Source organism: Coptis chinensis, chromosome 2 (genome assembly GCF_015680905.1).
Source record: "Coptis chinensis isolate HL-2020 chromosome 2, ASM1568090v1, whole genome shotgun sequence".
In the NCBI taxonomy this organism is placed as follows: Eukaryota; Viridiplantae; Streptophyta; class Magnoliopsida; order Ranunculales; family Ranunculaceae; genus Coptis; species Coptis chinensis.
Window position 1 is genome coordinate 82,392,447 of NC_141457.1, and position 23,324 is coordinate 82,415,770.

At 36.6% G+C, this 23,324-nt stretch overlaps 1 protein-coding gene across 4 annotated transcripts; it reads left to right on the forward strand.

Moving 5' to 3' along the window:
* Window positions 1–15,122: 15,122 nt before the first annotated feature.
* Window positions 15,123–23,047, forward strand: LOC147518284 (uncharacterized). Of its 4 annotated transcripts, none has more exons than XM_086590178.1 (6): window positions 15,123–15,168; window positions 15,475–15,764; window positions 15,842–15,946; window positions 16,045–16,119; window positions 16,246–16,485; window positions 22,632–23,047. In XM_086590178.1, exons 2-6 carry the CDS (start codon window positions 15,594–15,596, stop codon window positions 22,887–22,889), a joined length of 849 nt encoding a protein of 282 aa, XP_086446304.1. In that variant the 5' UTR covers window positions 15,123–15,168; window positions 15,475–15,593; the 3' UTR covers window positions 22,890–23,047. The 4 variants fall into 4 exon arrangements, with proteins under 4 accessions (XP_086446304.1, XP_086446303.1, XP_086446302.1 ...); XM_086590177.1 differs by lacking the exon at window positions 15,123–15,168 and adding an exon at window positions 15,174–15,282; XM_086590176.1 differs by lacking the exon at window positions 15,123–15,168 and adding an exon at window positions 15,181–15,294.
* Window positions 23,048–23,324: the final 277 nt, after the last annotated feature.

Consider the following 23,324-nt stretch of genomic DNA (forward strand, 5'->3'; position numbering starts at 1 on the left):
TCCAGGCGGACATTCTTGTGGTCGGAAAACCGAGCCTTTAAGCAAGTAGTCCTAAAGAGTAACCCTCACACCTTTCTCCTTAATCATACTTATATCTCTTACTTACATCTTTACTTAGGAAATCATACAATTAAATATAATTGTAAAACATTTCCTCACCGTTATGCACTAACCTCAAATTAAGCTGCCATGGCTCTGATACCAATTATAAAGAAAAGAGATCAGGTAAAACACCTGATTAATGCGGAAGAAGATCAGTCAGCAGCAAGAACACTTGATTAAACTGAACTTTTATTTATATGGATGGAAGTGTATGTTACAAGGGGAGAAAGAGAGCACTCTTAGCAAACTAGAAAGAAAATTGAAAGGTAAAATGTTGTGTCCCTCAACAAGGGTGAGGTATCCCTTTTATACTAGTCGGAACTCAAAATATAATTTGCAGTCCGCACAGGAAGTGGCTACGTGTGCTCCAATAATTGCAGTCGACTGGGCCACCTTGACAAAGCATACTTGTCTTTTACTTCTGTCTTCAAAGGATAAGATTCCTTTTGATACTTTTCTCCATTACCTTTTGACTTTGAAGAAAGGAAAAGGTGAAATGTCCCTTTCATGGGTCCTTCTTGGATAAAGTAATAAGAATACAGCTGCTGATTTTATTTCTGGTCCTTAATTTGGGCCATAGTAATCCGCCATTATCCGAAAGTGCGTAGATTCTCAAAGAACTTGGATCGGGGATATCATTATCCACATCTTCAAGTTCTGACTCAGAGGAAAGGTACCCAAGATGGTTAAGATACTCATAAGAGCCTTCTTCCTCTATTAATTTGAGGATCTCCATAGCCGTTGGACTAAGAGCCAAAGAGCTCATCCTGCTGAATTGCTCAAAGAATTTGGTTTTATTAGAATTGTCCAAAGATTCTGTAAGGATAAGAAATCTATCAGATTCAGACAACAAAGTAAACTTTGGATACTTTTGTGCTGAATTAGATCTGATAAACCATTTAATCTGATGAAGACCAATAGCACGAATTTCGGCCATTTCTCTGATCCTGTCTTCTGCTGAAATTATATGAAATTTCTCCTTAGATTCCGAAAGAGAAATAACTCTTGATATGTCATCAAAAGGTCTCTGTTTATGGATTCGGACCAAAAATACTGCAGGATAAGTTTCATCTTCTTCAGATATTCAAGGGACAAGTCGTGGTAAATTCCAAAGAAAGCAGGTTCCATGCCATTTTATCATAGTATTTTCTATGGCATGAACCAATGGTGAAGGCAGGAATGTTCTTTCATTAGTTCCTGCTTCCAAAGATACTTCTGTACTAATGGTTATGGATTTGATAAATCCCATCTCTAGTAATTCATCAATTAAAAACATATCTTCAGGACCAAAATATTGCCAAAATGTGGCAGGAAGGAAGATATGAAGACTAGGATGTATACTGTGAGTACCTTCAGTAATAAGGGCAATACCTTTTATAATCAAAGGACAAGAACCCAACACTATTGAATTCCAATGATTAATCCATTTCTGAAAATGTGAAGGAGGAAGATTTTGGATTAATTCAGGTAAAGGTGCTGGTAGGGTAATTTTGGCTTTATTCCAAAAATATTCTGAAAAGTCTTTGGAGAGAATACTCCAAGACACACAATCAAGGGATCTCTTTGCACTATTGGTTTTATTAACCTGGGACCAAGGCTTGATTGAGTTCTGGTTAAGCTTGCTAAAATATTTAGCAGTGATTTTAAGGATCTGAATAAGATCTTTTTTATTATGCTGATCAAAGGCATTGATAACATTGTCCAAAATGGACTTCTGAAAGCTGTGAAGCTTTTGATGTGTAAAGAACTTATGTCGGTTATCATAGACATAAGGTAACTCTAGATCATCAAATCGTACTTTTCTTTTACCAGTACTGTTAGACTTTCTAGAAATATTATGCGAAGAACTCGCATTGATGCTGAAATAATCAGACTCCAAGGTTTTACCCTTGTTGGTGCTGTCAGGAATACCAACAGACTCCTGGGAATTATCCCAGTTAAGGAGGCCTAAATTGTCCTCAAGAGTGTTGATCATGTCAACACTAGCAGTATCCTGAAAGGATTCAGAGGCCTTTGAAGGTTGCTCTGTGTGCTGTCCATATAATGGATTCTCCAATGAACCAAATTGGAGCATGCTGGATTCTGTAAAAAGACATTTAATTATGCCTTAGATGTACAGGATATAATCCCGGAGAAATATTCTCTGAATGATGAAGAGTATATTATTTCCAAAATATTTGGATACTCATAAAGCCTTTATTTTGTGAATTATATTTCACAATCTTGGATCTTCCTGTTCTGCAAAGAAGAAGAGATAAATTCGAAGACCAAAGGATGATCCTCAAAGTTAGTGTAAATGCCATAATTGTCAATTTTATTTATAGGCATAATGGTATTTAAGAAAGGGGTTCCCAGTATAATTTGCTGGGTAAGGCCTTTAATCAATAGAAAAGATAGAGGTATATTAACCTCAGTCTTACTAATATTAACCTTAGTAAGCTTATGCTGAATAGCAATTTTACTACCACTAGCACTGGTCATAGTTTGAGTAGTAGTTTCAAAATATTTTGGTGGAATTAATTCTTCTTGGATGCAATTCATATCTGCACCACTATCGACTAAAGCAATATAATTATTTAGAATATATTCTTTGTCAATAATCAAGGTTATAAAAATATTCCATTTCCGAGAAAGTACAGAGGAAGTGAAACTGCAGTGTTGGAAGTTACTGTCTTCCTTGAAATAGTGTTTTTCTATTTGAAACACTCTTTGCTTTAAATGAAGAATCTCTTTGTTGAGATTCTGGATTTTATCATTGATATCCTGGGTGACAAGAGATTTTGAGGAACTAGGTTTATTCTTTCCTAGGCGATCAAAAACCTCTTTAAGATTATATCCTTCTGTAGGATCAACAATGTTGTCCTTAACTGTTTTAAAGCAAGTTTTAATTAACTTTAGCTTAGTGTCAGGGTCAGTAATAGAGTCGATAAGCTCTAAGACAGACTGTTGTTCTGAGGTCAGAACATTAATAGCTAACCCATTCATCTGTAAAATAGCTCTCATGCTATCACATTTAGATTGCAACATGTTACACTGACATGGTGCTTCATTTTCTGAAGTACTAGAGTAAGGATCTTCAGATTCATTATCAGATTCAGAAGAACTAGTATTAAGTAAGATTTTACTTAATTGTAATTTAAGATCTTCATTAATCTCTAGATTATTGATTTTCTGTTTAGTATAGCACTGGTTGGCATAATGACCAATTTTTCCACATTTTAAACAAGTAATATTACTTTTATGGTGTGGATCTTTATAAAAATCTTTATTAGGTTTCCAATTTTTATTGAAACTCCTTTTATGTTTTCGAGAATATATTCTCTTACTGTTTTTCTGGGGTTTTCTAGAAGAAATTTTCTTCTTTCTTTGAGAAGGAATATCATAAGCAAATTGCTCACAAAATTCTCCTAGCTCTTGTTTACCAGAAAGATTCTGTTTTTTAAGCTGATGCTGTAGCTTAAGATCATTACAAAGGCTAAGACCTTCTTGAATGACCTGACTAATGAGACTCCCATAAGTATGGGACTCATAAGAAATATTAGATCCTCCATTAAGATCTCTGAGCTTTTTCCTAACCTTTTCTGCAAAGAAGTTAGGGAGACCATCAATAAATTTAGATTTCCAATGCTCACTATTAGCATCATGTAATTGTAGAACTTTGGCTAGGAAGACATCCTTATACCATCTAAAATGAGATAGAGTAGGACATCTAAGATTTTGCAGCATCTCTCTATTCTTTTCAGCTGACAAACCTTCTGGTCCAATAAAATGATGGACAATGGTTAGGCATAGAGTGTAGACTGCGTCAGAAATAGATATATTCTGATTAGCTTCGGAACTAAACTCCACTTTGGTAGAGTTATAGATTTCATCTCTTTGCTCATGAGTGAGAACATTATCCCACCAACCTTTAAGAATACCTACAAATCCATGGGAAATAAACCTGCAGACATCTGCATATCTGTATTTCCATGGGCTTTGCAAACACTCGCATACATGAGCATTTCCTGAAGCGTGTGATAAATCTGATAGTCAGATTTAGCATCAATATTCCAAGTGTAAATAGTCTTAGCTTGATAAGACACTTGGTCATTAAAATAGGCTTCTTCATAAAGAATATCTTGAGAGTGGGTCTAGGATAATAATTCTCTTTGTGACCTATATGACTCACTTTCTGCAAGATTCGCGCTCATAAGTTATTTTATTCAGATTAGAGAAGTTTAAATTTGCTTCAATATCCAAAATTTCATTTGGATTAATATCATCTTCAGAATTAGATTCTTGAGAAAGAATATTAAGATTTAATTTGCTTAATTGGGTGTATAATTTCTCAATAAAATCATTTTTGGATGAAGACTGATCCAGCTTTGAAATTGGGAATATCCACGGGAGGTGAATAGATGGTCTAATATGACCAAAAGAACTGTTTTGTTTTAAAGAAATATTCTTTAAAGGTTCTTTATCCTTATTAGGATCAATCCTAGGGGTATGTTTAAGGATATTTTCAGTATTATTCTCAATTCTGATTAATTGAGCTCCAATAGTTTGTAAACACAAATTTGTATAATTATTCTGTTTACAAATTTTATTAATATCCTCTATCTTCACAGATTTGTGGGCTTCTTCTTGGGTGGGCTTGATATAAGCCGCAGTCTCCAGACTATCTTTCAGTTTCAAAGGTGTTGTTGGAGGATGAATAGCTGTCATCTCCTTTTCATCAGTAGTAGTCCATTTTTTCTGATGAAATTCTAACACACCAATATAATTATGCACAGGAGTAAAATTACAGTTAGTAGTGATCTCCTCCTTTGCAATAGGTGGAATAATAATCCTTTCCAGTTCTTGAATTACCTCTTTATTAGGTAACTTATTTTCCTTTTTAATTAAGGTATTTTCCTTAGGTAAATCTATTTTTACCTCGGCCATAAGCCTAGCCTCTTGTTTGGCTTTAAGAAAATCACTGATATCTTTTCTCAGAGTTGCACGCTCAACTCTACCATTCAGAATTTTATGATTCTGATACTCTAAGCAAAACCATTTTGTCAGAGGAGTACAATTCCTCTGATGATAATCATAATAATCATCATAAGGTCTAAGCATAGGTTTCAATTCTGTAGGAGTAAAATATTTACTCAACTCTTCATATTTTAATTTATAAAATTGATAAGTTTCATAAGGTGTATAATCCATCTATAAAACAAAATCCATTTCTGACGCTGTGGGAGATTCCCTAGCTTGCTGTGTATAAATACCATGTGGTATTTGTTGATTAGAGATACGGATCTCTTCTACAGATTGATTATACTGTGTTGTAGATTCAGCCAAACTGAATGCCTAGAAGATTGTGGTATAGAGATCTTGTAAGGGGACCTCAAAGACAAACTTCTACCAACAAAAGGTTTCTTAAAGTTCAATATAACTTCACCTTCTGTTGTTTGGACTATCTGGTCCAAATCATTATTAATGATTGGCTGTGGTTGAACAGCGTTTCTGCAAATCCATGTTTCTGGAAATTGAATCTCACTCCAAGGAATCATCCTGGGTGTTGCTACACTAGAAGTTAAAAGATTTGTGTCTATTAACACAGTCTTACCTGGTGTAGTTTTATGCCGTACATTAGGTGTTAAAGTCGTAACACCTTGTAGTGAATTTCGTAAGTAATTCCTATCACTTGAGATCCGTAAAAGTTATAACCTTTAGCCCTGAATTTGTAATGATGAGAATCATAAAGATTTCTATCCGATAAAGCTAAACTTAAATTAGGATAGACATCAAAATAGACTGGTCCATGACAAAGACTAGTCTCTACTGCTCCCATAAGGGACGGTAAATAGTCGAGACACCTAGCATCTCTGAGTGTTGCTTGGATACAAGCATTCATTCCCAAAAGGGTCAATGGTCTGAAAGCAACCTGTATTAAGCCTATGTGAATAAATTTATAATTCTTCACATGGTGATATAAATCACGAGGGCTTAAAAGATTTAAATTATTACTCATGGAATTTAAACTAATAGTTTGTTCCATAGTTTTTACCGCAATTTTACTGGTCAATTTTTCAATCCAGTTACCATATATAAACTGATACCAAATATAAAGAAAAGAAAAGAGATGGAAGTGAATATAGTATTAATAGTGATTAATAGTATTAATCAGGTGATTAATAGTATGCCTCCAAATACTATTAATCAGGTGATTAATAGTATTTGGTATCAGATCACATTAATCAGGTGATTCCTTTTGATACAGTTCCCTACACACACCAAATATGTTTGCTTCTTCCTGACTATTAAATATATATATATATATATACTTTTAAAAAGAAAAACAATAAACAAGAAAGACATAATTCACCCTATAGAGAAACGTGACTCAAAAATCCGAGAAAACATGCAAGAGTGGAAAACGTGAATTATGTCAAACGTGGACTTAGGATCCGGTACTTACAGCCACACACTCCGTAGGGAGGGCCCGGTTACCTTAATGGTGCACTCACCAATATATGAAAATGAAAGGAAATGCTCCAAACACAAAAGTTGAGTCATTTATAGTCAGATACTCGAGACTTTATCTAAACATATGCATGAACATGCAGTTTATCATATATCAATAGCCGAATTTAAATAGTTGTGGATCATTCCATAAATAAATATCACAGAAAACATATCCAAACACAATCAAGCACCAAGATTTCCTATGACGCAACCTAGTGAATTGAAAGTTTAAGTCGGATAACCCTATTACGTAACCTAGCATGCACCTTCTTTTTCATTTTTGAACGAGTGGGTGTTCTAGTAAATAAGTGTGGAAAAGTGAATGGTTGTGGAGAATATGGTGGATATGGATAAGTTGTAGAATGACAGAATGTAACCAATGAGAATGTGGTTTTAGCACAAAACTCATTCATGGTGTGTGTAGGATTGTTTCAAGTCCGAAAATGAAGGTGTCAAACGCTTTTTTTGTTTCAAGTATTTGTTTACTAGGTGGATTTAAAAACTTATGAAGCACAGAAGAAACAAAAGGATCGAGTGCAAACTCGAGATTCCTTTGAAACGGTGGAAGGAGGGAAGTCGAGGTGGATGTTGTGCAAAGTAGTTCTTGATATGGTGAATCATCACCTGCTCTAAGAAACTCATCGAATTGCTCATCTAGATTGGTCATATCCTCGTTACTATGATAGTCCTCTACATCTTTGAGAAAGTCATCTATCTCATCCTCATCCGTAATATGTGTATCGACTAGTGTAGGGATGGAAATGTTGGAGTCTGAACTTCCAAAGGAAAGAAATTTGGGCATATGATTATCGGGGAACGTGTTGTTGAAATAATCTCGAAAGCAAAGCTCGATCATGCTAACCTCTCCATCCATAGATCTAATCGGGTGCGTGGTTCTTTGTTTTAAAACATTGACTTCAAATGACAAGATGGCCAAAAGACATGGACATTGAACCATCGCGGAAATTAATGAGCGCATTGGCGGTTGTCGAAAAAGGGCCTTAAGATGATCGGGACAGAGTCGTTAATCCACTTCTCATATCGAGGATGACAAAATCAGCCGTTAACGGTGGTTTCGCCTATATTTAGCAATGGTATCACCCGGATATTTAACCGTGGCTTTTCGTTTCTTAGGTTGTGTTGTAACCGGTACCTCTACGGTGGTAGGCTCTTCAGTTTCTATTTCCGGTATCTAGTAAAATAAAGTGTGTAGGGCGGTGGGGTACCTATAGCATAGTTACTTTGTTATCAACCACTCGCTGCGGAGGAGAGTGGTGATGGCATTTAGCTCACCTACATTTTCATATTCATTACTAGTATTATTGGTTACCTCAAAGGCTGTATTTGTTATTTTAGGTATTTCGTGACTTGGAAACACACCTTTGTGTTGGGCTTTATCTTGAGCCAACTGTTGGGTTAAATTATTAACGGATTGTAGAAATTTGTTGGTTAGATTGAGCCATGGTTTGGAAAAGTTTTGGCTCACTTGTATGAAGGTGTCAAGACGATCTAGTTGTGTGGGTGTAGTAGTCACGGGTGGTGTATTTCGAACTATTTCACGCGGAATTATTTATGGGTGGATTTTGATAGTTATTATTTATCGGAACGATACCTCTATTAGCATTATAATTATTATAACTACCTTGACTTTGTGCTTGACCTTGTCGAGGTTGCACTTGGTTGTTATAATTATTAAAATTACCGACCACCGCCCTTGACGCGTGGTGGAGCTTGGTTAAACCGTATGCGTTGGCCTAACATATTGATTATTGTACCCTGGAGGTGTGACGTGTTGGTTATTTCTCCAACCGAAGTTGGGATTATTTCTCCAAAGGGCGTTAGGTTCACTATTAATGGAACAAGCCTATTCATAGGCTATAGGACAGTGGGAGTCGGGATGCTCAAGGCTCCAACAGAAACTACATGGATTTGAATTTACGTTCATGACGGGGATAGGCTTTTGTTGTTGAGAAATGGCCTCTACCTTTTTAGTGAGTGATTCGATTAGAGTTTTAAGCTCGGGATCGTGTTTAATTTCAAACATACCGGGCGGCCTTAATCTGTATTTGATGAACTAGCGGAGCGGTGGATATCGCCACTACCCCCGTTGTTATTTCGCTTTTAGTTTGATCCTCTAAAAATTTATAAGCCTCCGAGGCTCCTTTGCTTAAGAAACTACCCCCATTCATTATGTCTAGGACTTCTTTATGGTGGTGTAGAAGTCCTTTGAAAAAAGCACTAACTAACGGTCTTTCGCTAAGTTATGATGTGGACACTCTATAAGGAGATCGGTGAACGATTCCAAGCCTCAAAAAATGATTCATGAGGATTTTGTCGAAAGAAATGAATCTTGGAAAGCATCTCATCCATCTTTAGGGGTGGGTAAAAATGTTCCATAAACAGCTGAACAAGTTTAGCCCACGAGTCCACAGAATTAAGCGCTTGGGCAGTTAACCAAGACACCGCCTTATCGGCTAAGGTGAAAGGGATTACCCTTAGCTTAATTTGTTCCGCACCAACCGTAGGATGGTGGAATGTTGTTAAGACTTGTTCAATCCTACGCATGTGCTGATAAGGTTTTTCATGGTCTAATCCATGAAAAATAGGTAACAAATTAAAAATATTTGGGGATTCGAAATCCCCAATCGGGTCCGCTAGAGAACGATGCAAGATTTAGGGCTATCGCTCAAGGCTTTGTAGAAGTCAGAGAGAGGAGTCTTTTCTTCGTCGGGCATTGTGTCAGGTGATGTGTGTGAAATAGTAGCTAGAGGTGTAGTGGGTGGTATACTAGATAGACTTGTTTGTTGACGTTGTTGGGTAATTACTATACGTTCGGTGTTTTTGTTCGGCGAGACCTTAATCTCATACAAGGCTAAAACCAAACTTAGCTAAACACATCAACACTCCAAATAATTCTGATATACTAGTATAAACCTCTAACAGGATATGCGAGGTGTGGAAGAAAGGAATACGATCGTCCTTGCTTCGCTTTATGAATAGCGCCTTGTTTACGGCGTGTTCGATTGTATATAACAAGTTAGAACACCGAAAAACTTGAAATATCAAAGTTGAATCAAACCGTAGAATTCCTGAAAAATATATCTATCTTGGCGCGCAAGATAGAAGATAGTCGCTTTCGTGTTCCAATAACTTAGGGTGGGTCGCGCTCGTGTTCCAGGCTATAGGGCGCAGGTGCGCTCCTTATAGGCGCGATAGCGCTCAGTGTAATTTTGTCGCGGAATTTTTCAACGATGAAACGGAAAACCACAGTTGAATCAAACAAGGGTGGGTGGGTGAAATGGGACTTTAAGAAAAGTACTTACACTACGAAAACAATGCGAATGTGAAACTAAGATGGCAGCGGCGCCATTTGATAAAACATAAAATTATATAGTTTACCTACGAAATGAACGATGAACTCAAAACGTAAGTAAACTAAAACTTTCTTATGTGCCTATATGTTTATCAAAGTTTCTACTCTCAATCCTATGAGATATAGTGGAGTAGAGTGATTCGTTCCACTCCTAGTCCTTCCGCATGCTGTGTTCTCTACGTATAAGTATTCTTAACTCTAAAGTCTAATGAGAGATTTACGAAGTGGTAACTAGACTACGATGCAACTACCCACAAGATGCAACTAGTCGATTATCAGAACAACTATGGGAATGCTACGTTGATTCTATGATAAGGAGTTAGAGGGGGATTGATTCCACCTTAACTCGACTTAATCCTACTAACGACGAATCGTCGTAATCTAATCCCTAATTACACATGGCATTCCTACCAATTCATAACTAGCATGTGAACGATTAAACCCATTCTCATGGTGAACTAATCGTTTCTAGAGTGGAAAGAAATTTACGACGACTCTACGATAATCGGAATCAAGCTTTCATCAAGGCTTCTCAACCCCCTCTAATGGAGGTTTAGCCGAGAATCATTACGCAATCATTTCCGATTAAATTAAAACTAAACATAATATAAAGAATTGAAATTTACTAATCTAATTTAAACAATAATTAAAATCTAATTAATAACTAAGAATTGAATAACAAGTAATAAATGAAATCAGATCTAACACAATGTAACTGATAAGAATCGAAATTGACAAAAATAACTATTCTTATTTATCTAATCAATCAAGAACAATGATTCAAAGACTTAATCTAAAACAAGAATTGAAAATGGAACTTAAACTTAATTACTCTACTGAAAACTAGATCTAGAATTCTATATAGTTTTAGGTCTAACTAGCTACCTTAACTATCTACCCTATCTACCATTAACAAAGAGCTAAGCTTTGGTTTTTATACTTTCAGATCCAAAAATCGTGCATGGGCTTGGAGCCACATTTTGGGCCAGAGAATCAGGCCCAAAACCCAATTCTTTCAGTCCAAAAAGGCCTCTTCAGCTGCAGTTGGCTTCAACAGACTTTTCGTCCACTTTTGCTCCTCTGATTGGATCAAGGCTTAGACCATTGGAAAGCTCTTCCCGAGCCGGTCGTTTTGACATAAGGTAGGCCCTATTCCGAGGTCTGAGTCCAAAGATACGGCCTTCGGAAGTTCTGCTGACTTGTGTGCTGTTTCTCTCCGCGTCGACTTTTTAGCTTTTGACCGGGCTTTAGAAAGGCTTTGTCTTCTTGAAACTTGGCCTTTAATCACGGAACTCTTTAGTAACCGACCTTTGCTCCTTTATCTCGCTAAAGTGGCACATTTCTGCACATAATGGACTTTGAAGCCTGAAATGCATAAAAACACGTAATCAGTGTTAACTCTTAATTATTACTCACATAATTGGTCTAATAGTATGACTGTTACAGGGTTAAAACTACAGTTTTGGGCTCTTATCAGTACGCTTGCCCAGTTTGTAGTGAAGGGATAGAGTCGAAATGGTTAACAAATGGGAAGAAATTTTCTTACATGGGGTGTAGGAAATTTCTTAAAAACAAAAACCATCCTTTTAGAACACAGAAATCCCAATTTAATAGGAAGGAAGAACATGGAGAGCATCCTCGTCGTTTGGTTGGTTCAGTAGTGAAGCAGAAAATGAGCAAAATTCCTTATGTATACGGTAAGGTGAATGGTAAAAAGAGGATGAGGGGTTCAAACGAGGTTAAGTTGACTGTTGGTTGAAGGATTCCATCTTCTTTAAATTGGATTACTAGGAGGTATTTATTACCCTTTATTTTCAATGTTCTATGTAATAGCACTATAAATCATTGTTGACCACATCCATAAACTTCTTCTTACTGCCACCATATCCTTGAACTTCTTCCTGTTTTTAGGCTTTTTCTTGTTGCCGGTACCATCCTTAGACTTCTTGCTGCCATTAAAAAAAGAAAATATCACCTTCCCTTTGGATTTTCTGGTAGTACCTCCATATCCATTTCCTTATTCTTGGCCTCACCCATTGGCAGTTGATCAGACTTGTAGGTCTTTAGGGTAGCAATGCCAAGTCTCTATCTTTAGGCCTCACCCTTCTTGTTTCTATATTATGCTCTTTTGATATTAAAGTAAATGGTTGCAGCAAGACTAGTTGACCAATTTTTTATCTCAAGCATGTCCTGCTACTAGTTACTAGTATTGTAATTATATTTTGCATATACTAATACTCTTCTCACATTTACTACAACATCTTCCTATTCCACATAATGTAGACGAGATGCACGTTGAAAAAAATGTTGCAGATAATCTCTTCTCTTTAATCATGAACACTAGTAAGTCGAAGGATGGTATGGCAGCACGTAAAGATCTGAAGGCTATGAAGATCAAAAAGAAGTTGTGGCCTGTGAAAATTAATGGGAGGTTATCGTATGCTAAGGCTCCTTATTGTCTTTCCCATTCAGAGAGGTCCTTGATTTGTAGAACTTTGCACCAATTGAAGGTTCCAATCGGATATAGTGCAAATTGGAAACATAATGTGAACTTGGATGATTTTCAATTGAAGAGTCTAAAGTCACATGATTATTACATCCTATTACAGCACCTATTGCCGGTGTTGTTGATGCATGTGTTCAAGAAACATAAGCCGTTGCGTGCAGCTATTCGATAATTTTCTTTGTTCTTTAATGTCTTGTGTTTGAAGGTTATTTGTCGTGCTGAACTTGAAAAATGGGACAGCGTGTTGTGGAGTCACTATGTGTGTTTGAAAAGTATTTCCTGCCATCTTTTTTTCTGTCCATGACACACCTTGTTTTGCATTTGGAGGAAGAGGCTCAAATTTGCGGACCAGTTAGATATCGTTGGATGTATCCATTTGAGAGGTCAGTGTTACTTCTGAAACTAATTATGTTATTCATTAGTTTTTTGTGTATATTTATATTGATTAATTACACACCATAGGATGATGAAAACATACAAAATCGTATGTAGGGAACCCAAAATTTCCAGAAGGGTGTATTGCTGAACAATACCTTATGGATGAAGCAATGAAATACTGCATGGAATATATCCCGTCAAGCAAAAGAGAAATACATAAGCAAGAAGAAAAGGCTGCCTTGGATGATAAAACTGAGTGTGGCTACCCTATTGATAAAAAGGGGAAGGACTACTTGCTTCCGAGTTTGCAATACCAGCAAGCACGCAAATGGGTTTTGAGCAAGTAAAAATGTTGAGTGGGAAAGGTAAAATTAGATACCGCCTGCGTTCAGTTTCATTTATTATGTCTCTCTACATTTTTAATAATAAATGTACATTGTTTACAATTATAGGAAGTACGAGACATACCTCCAAAGCTTCAAATCTAGGGGTAAAAGTCGTAGGGTCATTGCATCATCAGAAAAGGAGATGGAGTATATTCCTTGGCTAAGGAAACAACTTGAGAAAGAAAAAGAGTCTAAATTCAAGATGCTTGCTGATGGGCCATCCTTTATTGCAAAGTCATATAATTCCTACGCAATAAATGGATATGTTTTTTGTACGTATGATTCAAAAGCAAACTCAACAACCCAAAATAGTGGTGTCTCAATGAAGGCTTTTACTAATTTCAGAGCAAGTGCGAAAGACAAAAATTTAGTGGAAGATGAAGCCACTTATTATGGAATCATTAGGCAGATATTTGTGCTAGATTACCATAAGTTTAAACAAGTAGTGTTCCTTTGTGATTGGGTGCGTATTGAAGATAAAAGAAATGGATGCGTTGTTGATCCAGATACAAATCTGGTATATGTTAATTTGAGAAGGTGCCAAAGAAATACGAATGAGGATGATGAACCATTCATTCTTGCTTCTGAAGCCCCTCAAGTTTTCTATTGCAAGGATCTTAGTAGAGATAATTGGCATGTCATCTTGCATGCTCCTAAGAGATTGAACCATGATGTGGATGTTTATGAAGACCCCTTAGTCTTTGAAGCAATGGAAAACTCAGATGGTTTAGCATCTGCTTTAATGGGTGATATTGAAGGTGTTGAAGTTTAGTGGATAGTAAAGCGAAATCAGATTAGTGCACACAATTGTAACTCTTTTTTGGCATGTGTCTGCTGATTTGGATATTGCATTTATTTTTTTTATTTTGTGTCTACTGATTTGGTGTGTCTGCTGATTTGGTGTGACACTTATATATTGCATTTTATTTCTATTTTGCGTAAGTCGAGCTTTTTGAATATATCTAATCTTGAATGGTATGATGTTCTTGATTGAAATCAGTTTGCGTTTGGTGAATTCATTACTTACATTATGTCTAGAATTTGGCGAACTCATTATTTAGATTTGAATCAGTTATGTCGCAAACCAGATCTGATCAACCTAGTGACTATCAACTTGACTATGAACCTAGTGACTCTGAAGAAATCGAGGAACAACATACAGGTGACTTTATGATATTGATTTTTTTCATAAATGTTTAGTTGTTATTGCTTTTGCTTTGTTGTGTAATCTAATATATCGAAATCTTTAGGTCCAAAGAAGCAAGTTCGGTTCAATTATAATGAGCTACCTGTTGGTCCTGGTTCTACTTAATTTGTCACCTTTATAGGCAAAATGGCTAGAATGTATTGTGCACCCACTTACGCTGACTAGCCTATTGTGCCAGAGGATATCAAGAAACACGTTTTTAAGAGAGTAACAGTAAGTACATTATACTTTTATTTTATTTTTATTTTTTTCCCCTCTAAGTACATTTCTAAACACATTCTTCTTTGTGTTGAATGCATCTATTGCCAAGGAATCAGTTTATACTATAATTTCCTTGCTGCCATGTCTCAATGCTATGCCCATACCATGTGCCACTGCTCGCAGTTCAACTGACGAGCCATTGTTGGCTGCTATAACCTCACCTGTGTCATTGTGTAGTGCTGCAGTCCATCCCCCCACTAATCCTTGTAACGTCCCATTAGTGTTTAGATTTTGAACCTCTATTTCTCTCTTTTCCCACTTACTGACCTTTATTTCCTTCTGCTTAGACTGATCCTCTAATTTCCAAGTTTCATTGAACTGTTTTGCTTCGGGCCTTTGATCCATTGTGATGTTCATTGCCCAGTACATGGATCCATTCCATATATACCAGTCGTGGGCCATCTTGTGTACTCCCTTTGACCGTTATATCAGCCCATCCAGTGTACCTTCCCCTTACTCTGTTGTACTTCCTTTTGCTTGACATATACATCAGTGCTTTTATTAATGCTTTTATTTGTGGTTTTTTGTATCCAGACTTTGTTCTCATTGTCACTCTCCACCTTACCCACTGCCTCTTGTAATTCTAACTGTCAGTTCACTGTTGAAAATTTGAAGTGTTGGTTTTAGCATTTAGTCTTAGCAATTTGTAATATCACGCACCTGAAAATTCTAAGTGTTTCTATCTGTTTTTGCCTAATTTCAAGAGTTTAGTCCTCTCTTTTGTTAACAAGTTTTAAGCCATTTTATCTTTTCTTGTTTTATATTGAAGGATGTTTATGATCTTTCACCTACTCGCCGAGTTGGTGTTTTGCTAAAGGCCAACATATCTTGGAAAAATTGGAAACACAGACTTCGCAAGGTTTATGATATTCAACCAATTCTAAGCGTATGGAAAACATACCAAAGCGTACAAAAAAAGAAGATTGGGAAAGCTTTATAGAAATTTGCTCGACTGATGAAGAGAAAATTAAGCGAGAAAAGGGCAAATTATCTAGAGAGCACATGAAGTTACCACACACATTTGGTAAATTTGGATGTGCTAGAATCGAAGAGGAACTGGTATTTTCTATTGTTACTAACAACTTATGGATTTACCAAAATATTGTTATATGCTTAAGAGTTTGTTTTCTTTTTAGATTAAGGAAATCCCAGATGGTACAGTCACAAGAACGCATGTGTTTGTGGCCACACATACAAGTAAGGACGGATCATGTCCTTTTCTTGAATTGAGACCAAGTCTGGTAATTGGAATTCTTATTCTTTTATTGTTCTTTAACTTTAGCTCTTAATTTCATGGTGGAAAAATTTGTGTGTATATGACTATAAATTTTGTTTCTAGAATGAAATCAAGCGGCTTGTGAGCCTTGACCCCTACTTGGGAGAGAAAGATTTGGATAATGATCCTGTGGCAAAGGTATATATATTTTGATAATGGTTATGTTAAAGCAGGCATATATCTAGTATACTCTGAAACTTTTCAGTGGATGTATGTGTTAAATGTCGTCCTTTGTTGAATGTAATCATTTTGTCTTATGGTTAGGTCATTGGTCGTGATAGCAAGGGTCGCGTTCGAGGACTAGGAACTCATGTTACAAAGACTGTTGTACATGCCTCCGCTCCTTACATCAAAATTGTTGAAGAAGAAAGGAGAAAACGTGAAAGTACAGATGAAAATGTCAAACTAGTGATGCAACGTCTTGATGAAGAGACGAGGGCACGTAAAATTCTTGCTGAAAAGTTAGAGGGTTATGCACCAAAGTTCGAAAATACTTCTCCACAGGTAATGAAAGATGACTTAGTGCAACATTTCTTTATATATGTAGTAATGTATATCATGCTATATATAGCCTACACGATTTTAGTATAGAGTCAGCAAAGCTGATCTCAACACTACTATGTGTTTCTTCTATTGTTTATATTATGTCTCGTATTGAAGAAGAAATAATACTATTATATGTTTGGAGTTTGGACTATCGACTAGGTTTTATTGTTTAGAAAATGGAAATAGAATATTTGGTGGGTGCACACATGAATAATACATTGTGCTATGTGGTAGTTCTTGCTGAATTAGTTATGCTCAGTCATGTTTTGACATCCTTCAAGTTCCTTTAACTTGTTCAGTCTATTATATCTGCTCCAAATTTAGTTAACTTGTGTGGAGGTATTAGTCATAAATCATTAGTGATATGGCTGTGATCCGATTCTTTGGAACAAACTTATCAATGGTCTATCTTGAATCCAAACTTATCAATGTTTATATCTCTGGCCTGCAACTAGGTGCTTTCCCAAGCCTTACATCTATCCTCAATTCTTCTGAGACCCGTTTATCATGTAAGGTATTGACTGCAATACCTTTGGAAATGTAGGCAGTAGTGCGTACACCTGATTCCACATAGTTGGAACTGCTACTGCTAGTTTTTGAAAACCTAGTGTTGTTAGTATAAAAGCAGTAAATATCACCTTGAATTGCCCTCTCAGACCTAGTTGGAGACTTGTCTTTGTCCCTTTGTTGCTCTTATTAGTATTCTTCCATGTGTGTCTGTTCTGTGTCGTCTCCTTGGGCAGCCTTCTATGATTAATGTGTCTGATAAAGCTAAGCTTTTTCGTGAAGCGACATAACTTCTTTATGAAATGAGAGAAGCTGGTGTTGTTCCCGATACTGTTAGTTATCTCCTCCTAAGCCTAAAAACTATTATTCTCAACATTCCTCATCAGCTTCAAGAAGCGCAACCCACCTCTGGAAATATTAATTTCTCTATTTTTTTTTTTCTTTTTAAGTTATAATAAGTTTCATAGGAAATATCTGTCAGTCATGGCAGTCATAACTTTTTCTTGAACAGTTGTGAAAAATCTCCCAACATTTCGCGTATGTACCTGGTCTTTTGTCTTTGATACTTCAAAAACATCACTCCTGGAAAGAGTTTAGTGATGCCAGAAGTGGCTACCTCAACTTCATTTAACACAGATGTTTTTACGTTCAAGTCTTTTTTTTAGAAGCTTCCCCTGTTGGGTCTACAATCTTTAGCAAGTAAAGAATCCTGTCCAACTCAGACTGGAGAGAGGACAAGTCCTGCTGAAGTTGCATTGTTGAATCAAGTACTGAAAAAATAACAAAACAACACAGAAAAGCATTAGCATGTTGATTCAGCAGTCAAACTAGAGAATTACCACCTGTAGATGTTGACGAATTTATTCCAAAGCCAGAACTTGAACCAAAGATATTAGCAGCAAGGGTAGCAGAACCACCCATATAGGAATGGTCCGAAGTTCTCGTGCTCTGTGTGTCCAGCAGCTTCTACTTCAGCACTGCCTTTATCTTCCTTGAGTACCTGTGGTGTGGCCACTTGAGTTTGCACTCCCTGGTTAGTCAGGTTCGAAACCTTATTGAGTTCTTGCGTTACTCCTGGAAGGATGACCTCATTCCCGATAGTTATCGGAATCATTCCCTTGGCGGCAGCAGCGCAACCTTGCTTGACCGCTATAACTTTCTTGACTTCTGATGAACCAGATGCTTTCTTCTCACCCGATGAACCTGATGTTGCTAGTTTCAGGTTCTGCTCATCCCTGATTACGATCGTCTGTGTCATTTCTTTTGCATCAGTAGAACAACCTTGTTGAACAGTTAAAACTTCTTCCACTTCTGAATCTACGGCCTTCAGAGCTTCTTCCACTTCTGAAGAATCTACTACCTTCTGCTCACCCCCTTATCTTCATAATTTAAGACAAGATCCAACTTCTATTAGATCAGCCTTCGTGGTTTGCCCAATTAGCAAGTAAAGAATCCTGTCCAACTCAGACTGGAGAGAGGACAAGTCCTGCTGAAATAGCACTTAGAGAGATCTTCTTTAGATTCTCATGGTAGTGGATTAAGTAGTAATATACTCATTTTTTGAAAATCAATGAAGGTCCGACTAAGTTCTATCAGGTAGGCCACATTATTATCTTAGATAGCAAGTAGTTCTATCGGGTACTGCTTGCTGCTTTGCATTGATGTTTGCATAGGCCTAGTCCCCAAATATCATTCTAATCATTAGGAGTGTTCCGTGATCATTACATATTGCATACCCGAAATAAAAATAAAAGGGGACATATGCTAGACAACAGTTAGGCAAGCTAAGATTTATGAGCAGAGTGTTGGAAAACCAAGAAAGGTATATCATATGTTTGGAGTAGCTATGACGCTGATCTTAAAATGGATCAGCAGTACCCTAGGATTAGGAAGGATAGGCGTTGCTCAGATAGGTTATAAATTATGTGTAGCAAATTGAGTTCGTCTGCCAATAGAAAAAAAACAAATAGAGATGGTCTGAACTTGTAGATTAGACTGCAAATGATGATAGTTAGAGGGTCTGCACAGAGTTGAGGCCTTCAAGCGAAGAAGATATAAGCTAGAAGTAATATGGACTGGGATTTAAGGATCCAAAACTATGGTATTGAACAATATTGATTGCCAGGACATTATTTGCTCACTCAACCTTGACAGTTGTAAGCCTTTGCTGTTCTTGTTGCATTTCTCTTATGCGAGCCTTTCTTAGTTAAATAATCGATGTTGCGTTATTCTATAGATATTTGCATAGACACTGCTCCTCCACTTGTGCACCTAGGCTAACCCTTTGTGTGTATCCAGCACCTGCGTCTTTACCTGTGTAACTGTTAGGTTTCAATAGAACGACAGAACACAGTAGCCCAATACACTGGAGAAATTCTTTTTTTGGTTATGTTTTTTTTTTTTTTTAAATAAAGTTTAAGATTACACTCTGACGTTGACTTGAAAGATGAAGTATCTGTATGAGAGTTGCTAACATAGGCTCAGGGGTTGAGTTCAAAGCTTATGTGATGCTTTGCCAAAGATAATCGATTATATGGTCAAGGGTTGTTCATTACATATCCAGTTATTATAATCATAGCATCACATAAGCTTAGATGGACTAAGAAAATGTGAATGAGGCAATGTACATCATGTAGGAGTACTAGGTGCGTGAGTCCAAATGTAGTACGCCGGGACGTTACATCCATGCATAGGTGTCAATGTCCCTAGTGAAATGCGATTATTTCCATTGTCCATAGACAAAGACATGCATAGACCGAGAGCCGCGGCTTCAATCCCTAATTCCACTTGTATAGAAACGGTAAAACCCAAAGCATCCTTCCTGTCTTTGTAGTCCACAAACTGATCTGAATCGTCCACATTCGAAGGCGCTACTGTAGGAACCGTTATTTCAGAATGACTTTTTCTACAAACTGCAAACACCATGCGCAGCGGAATTAATGGGTGTCCACGATTTGTGATTGGAAAACATACCTTTGATAATCGGTTTAGATAACTCTGAGAATCCAAGTTTTATGAAATCTGAAATCAACCTCTTGATCTTCTGTTGTATTCCTTTAGAATAGATTGGACATTGTGTGGACAACGATCTACCAACCCCCTTCTTTCTCTCAAGATCATAAACGAATTCAGATCTACTTTTCTTGCCTCTTTTTCAGAACCAGTGAATAGTAAATTTCGGCTATAGAGAAAGTATTCTATTTATATAGGCTACGAGACCACCATGAGGAGAAATTAGGGTTGGGCCTCGGCGGGCATGGGCTTCCCATGTTCACCGAACACACACGCCCAAGTCCGTCAACAAATGGCTTATTCCACTAAAGGCCATTGTTGCACTACCGCCCTAATCCCAAATAACGTGTCAGCGTTTATGGGCTCCATATTATATGTTTGTGGATCTCTCCCTATTTAAGATATCGAATGTCCGTTGATTAAGTCAAGTTACTGACAACTATATTAATCAACTTCTTATGTCCTTGAGTAGTACCACTCAACCTCATTATCATGTCGGAATAAATCCACCTGCAGGGTTTACATAACAATCTTTTTGAGCTCCTCAAGGGGACATCATCAACCCGACTTCTTGCGGGACACGGATTCCTTCTATAATCATCAAAGACACCTTACATACAATGTCATTACCCAATCCATCGAGTTTGTTGATTCACAAATGAATCTCACTCATTGATGATTTAAAGCAATGTACAATGCATATAAGTGCCCGTTATTATATCCGGATTAGGAGGACAAGCATCCATAATAACAAAGGCGTTTGTTCTCTTATATAGTCAGTATAAGAAGAAACAACCTCACTTGGTCCTGTTCAATACACACAAAGTATACTAGTGTAATCCTATAGTCAAGATAGACTAACACCAGATTATACTACAACCATACTAATAGTTTGTCCAAATCCATCTATGTTGTGAACGATTACTTATACTTTGTAAGGTACTGATGATATGATCTTCTGTGTGTTCACACCATATCATCTACAACATAAAGTATTAGACACATGCATATAACTAATAGCATATATAATATGCATAACATTTGCCCATATGATTCTCATTCAAAATATAAATAATTAGAGTTAATACAAAAGTAATGCTTTTAGTATATAACCCTATCAGCTACTTCTTGTTTGATTTCTTTCTTCTAAGTGTCATGGATATCCCAGAGCCATTGAGGTTTTCTGCAGTATAAGCAGGACCTCCACTGTTGCTCTGTTAGGACTTAGAAGCATCCTCAGATATCCTGCAGCAGGAAAACCGTTGGCATATCCAGCATTTGGCCCAAAGATCTCTATGTGGCATACCTCCCATATTCATGTTGTTAAAATCTCCAAAGATTTGGCACATTGTTTCCCATGTCCGAATGGTTGAAATAATGCAAAGATCGGGAGGCATGCCTTCACGATTTAACATTAATCATCCCGCATATTAGCATTAGGGGACAAATCATGTACATCCGGACCGGGATTCGATAATTTGCATTAGGTGGCGGGCTTCCCAAAGATAGTTTTATATGCCCGGGTCAAGATAATAAAAAGAACAAGATCTCCACATTATATATAACTCATTAAGTCTGTTTTTCTCTATGTTTCTAAATGGTTACTTAATGCATATTTGCTAGTTTGTTGTAGCGCCTTAGAGAAACTTTATAAACTTAACCTTTTTCTTACTTTATTGTTATTCTTGGCGAATGTTTAGCTTTGTTTATTTTTCTTAATCAAGCAAAAATAATTAATCATTACCCGTGATGTATAGTGGTGAGAGTGCTAGTAGGGTGAAAGTGCCATCTCTTTGTTTACATTCCTTGGCTTACAATTTCGCGTCAATGTTGGCCTGGATATGATATAACTTGTTAGGGGATATGCTCAAACAGGGCTAGCAGTCTGCTGTTCCTGAGACATATTACTTAGCTGCTAAGACTAAGATATTTTGTGTTTGTATTAACTTATATTCTTCTAATAAATCTAAAGTTTTTCTACCTTTTAGCCTAGCATTTTCTATTAGTACCTTATAAATATGCTTTATGGTTAATTAGTGGAGCGTTCCTTTTTTTAAAGTAACATATGAGGTTTTTGTGTTCCTGGCGGTGGGTTATGTGAGATGTTGTTGTGGAGTGTGGTGTATTGTATATGCACGGAGTATTCTCATTTCTGCTCATATAAATTACTTTCTATAATGAGGGGTGACTATGCAATTGAAGACGAGGGAGGAAACTCCTGGTTGTTTACATAATATCTTTATTTTTCATTAATTGTTTGTGTTTTAAGCATCCATGCTAGGTATATGTTTTCATTGCTTTATTAAATTCAAAATGAAAGTCTGCAGTGACCTGTGGTGTACTGTCATGTGATAATGTGAACCGCTGACAATAAAAGGCATATATAGTTAAGTGTCCTGTTATTTTAATTTCTTGTTACTAGTTGTTTTCATGCAGTTCTTGATACTCCACCGTGTTATTTTGCATATAAGATTGGATGGGTGTCTACTGACTCTTCTTGGATTTGTTTTGCAATTCTCCTTTAAATTCACATTTTTTTTTTCAATTATAATGGATAAAGCATATCTCATAAGAGTTCATTGTAGGTAAGAAGACAATCACGTGTTCTTGATGAAGTGTCACATGTTCCACCATCCACACAATGCCTTCTAAAGAACTTCAGGAAAAGAACCATTGCACTTGGAAGCGTGTCTAATGACGTACCATCTGTCGACTCGTATAACATAACAATTGACGATATCTTTGATTACACAACTGAGTTATATGTTGGGGAAGGAACATTTGGCGACATTTCAATTGGAGATACAATCACATGGCTTATGCCTTTTGTGGAGCCAATTTGATGTGAGTTGGTGAACTTTTTTTTGTGCTTTTTAGTAGTTTCGCCTTTTTTGTGCAACCTAGTTGGTTTTGCATACACATGAAGATGTATGGTTGTATATGGAGTATACTAAAACTCATGTAATGTACTTTGCTATAATATTTTGGTGTTTTGATGAAAGAATCTATTATATTTTGGTAGAATGTTGATTTGAGTTGGATAGTTCAATTTTTGCAGGAAAATGGATATGAAATTTAGACTATAAGAATTTCTTTGAAAAAAAATATTAATGCTCAGAAAAACGACGGATATAGACCGTCAAGAAAATTTATATATACAGAAAATTGACGTAGCAGACCGTCAATAATTTTCAAATTTGCATCCCAAATTCCATTAAAATCAGACAAATTTGACTAGTGAAATAGCAAAGTTTGGCGGTTTTAGTCCGTCAACAATT

Coding starts and splice junctions, on each gene's coding strand:
- LOC147518284 (XM_086590178.1), top strand. CDS start 15,594: ATGGAAAACATACCAAAGCGTACAAAAAAAGAAGATTGGGAAAGCTTT. Junction 15,765..15,841: donor CTAGAATCGAAGAGGAACTG/GTATTTTCTATT, acceptor TTTTCTTTTTAG/ATTAAGGAAATCCCAGATGG. Junction 16,486..22,631: donor TCGAAAATACTTCTCCACAG/GTAATGAAAGAT, acceptor AGTTCATTGTAG/GTAAGAAGACAATCACGTGT.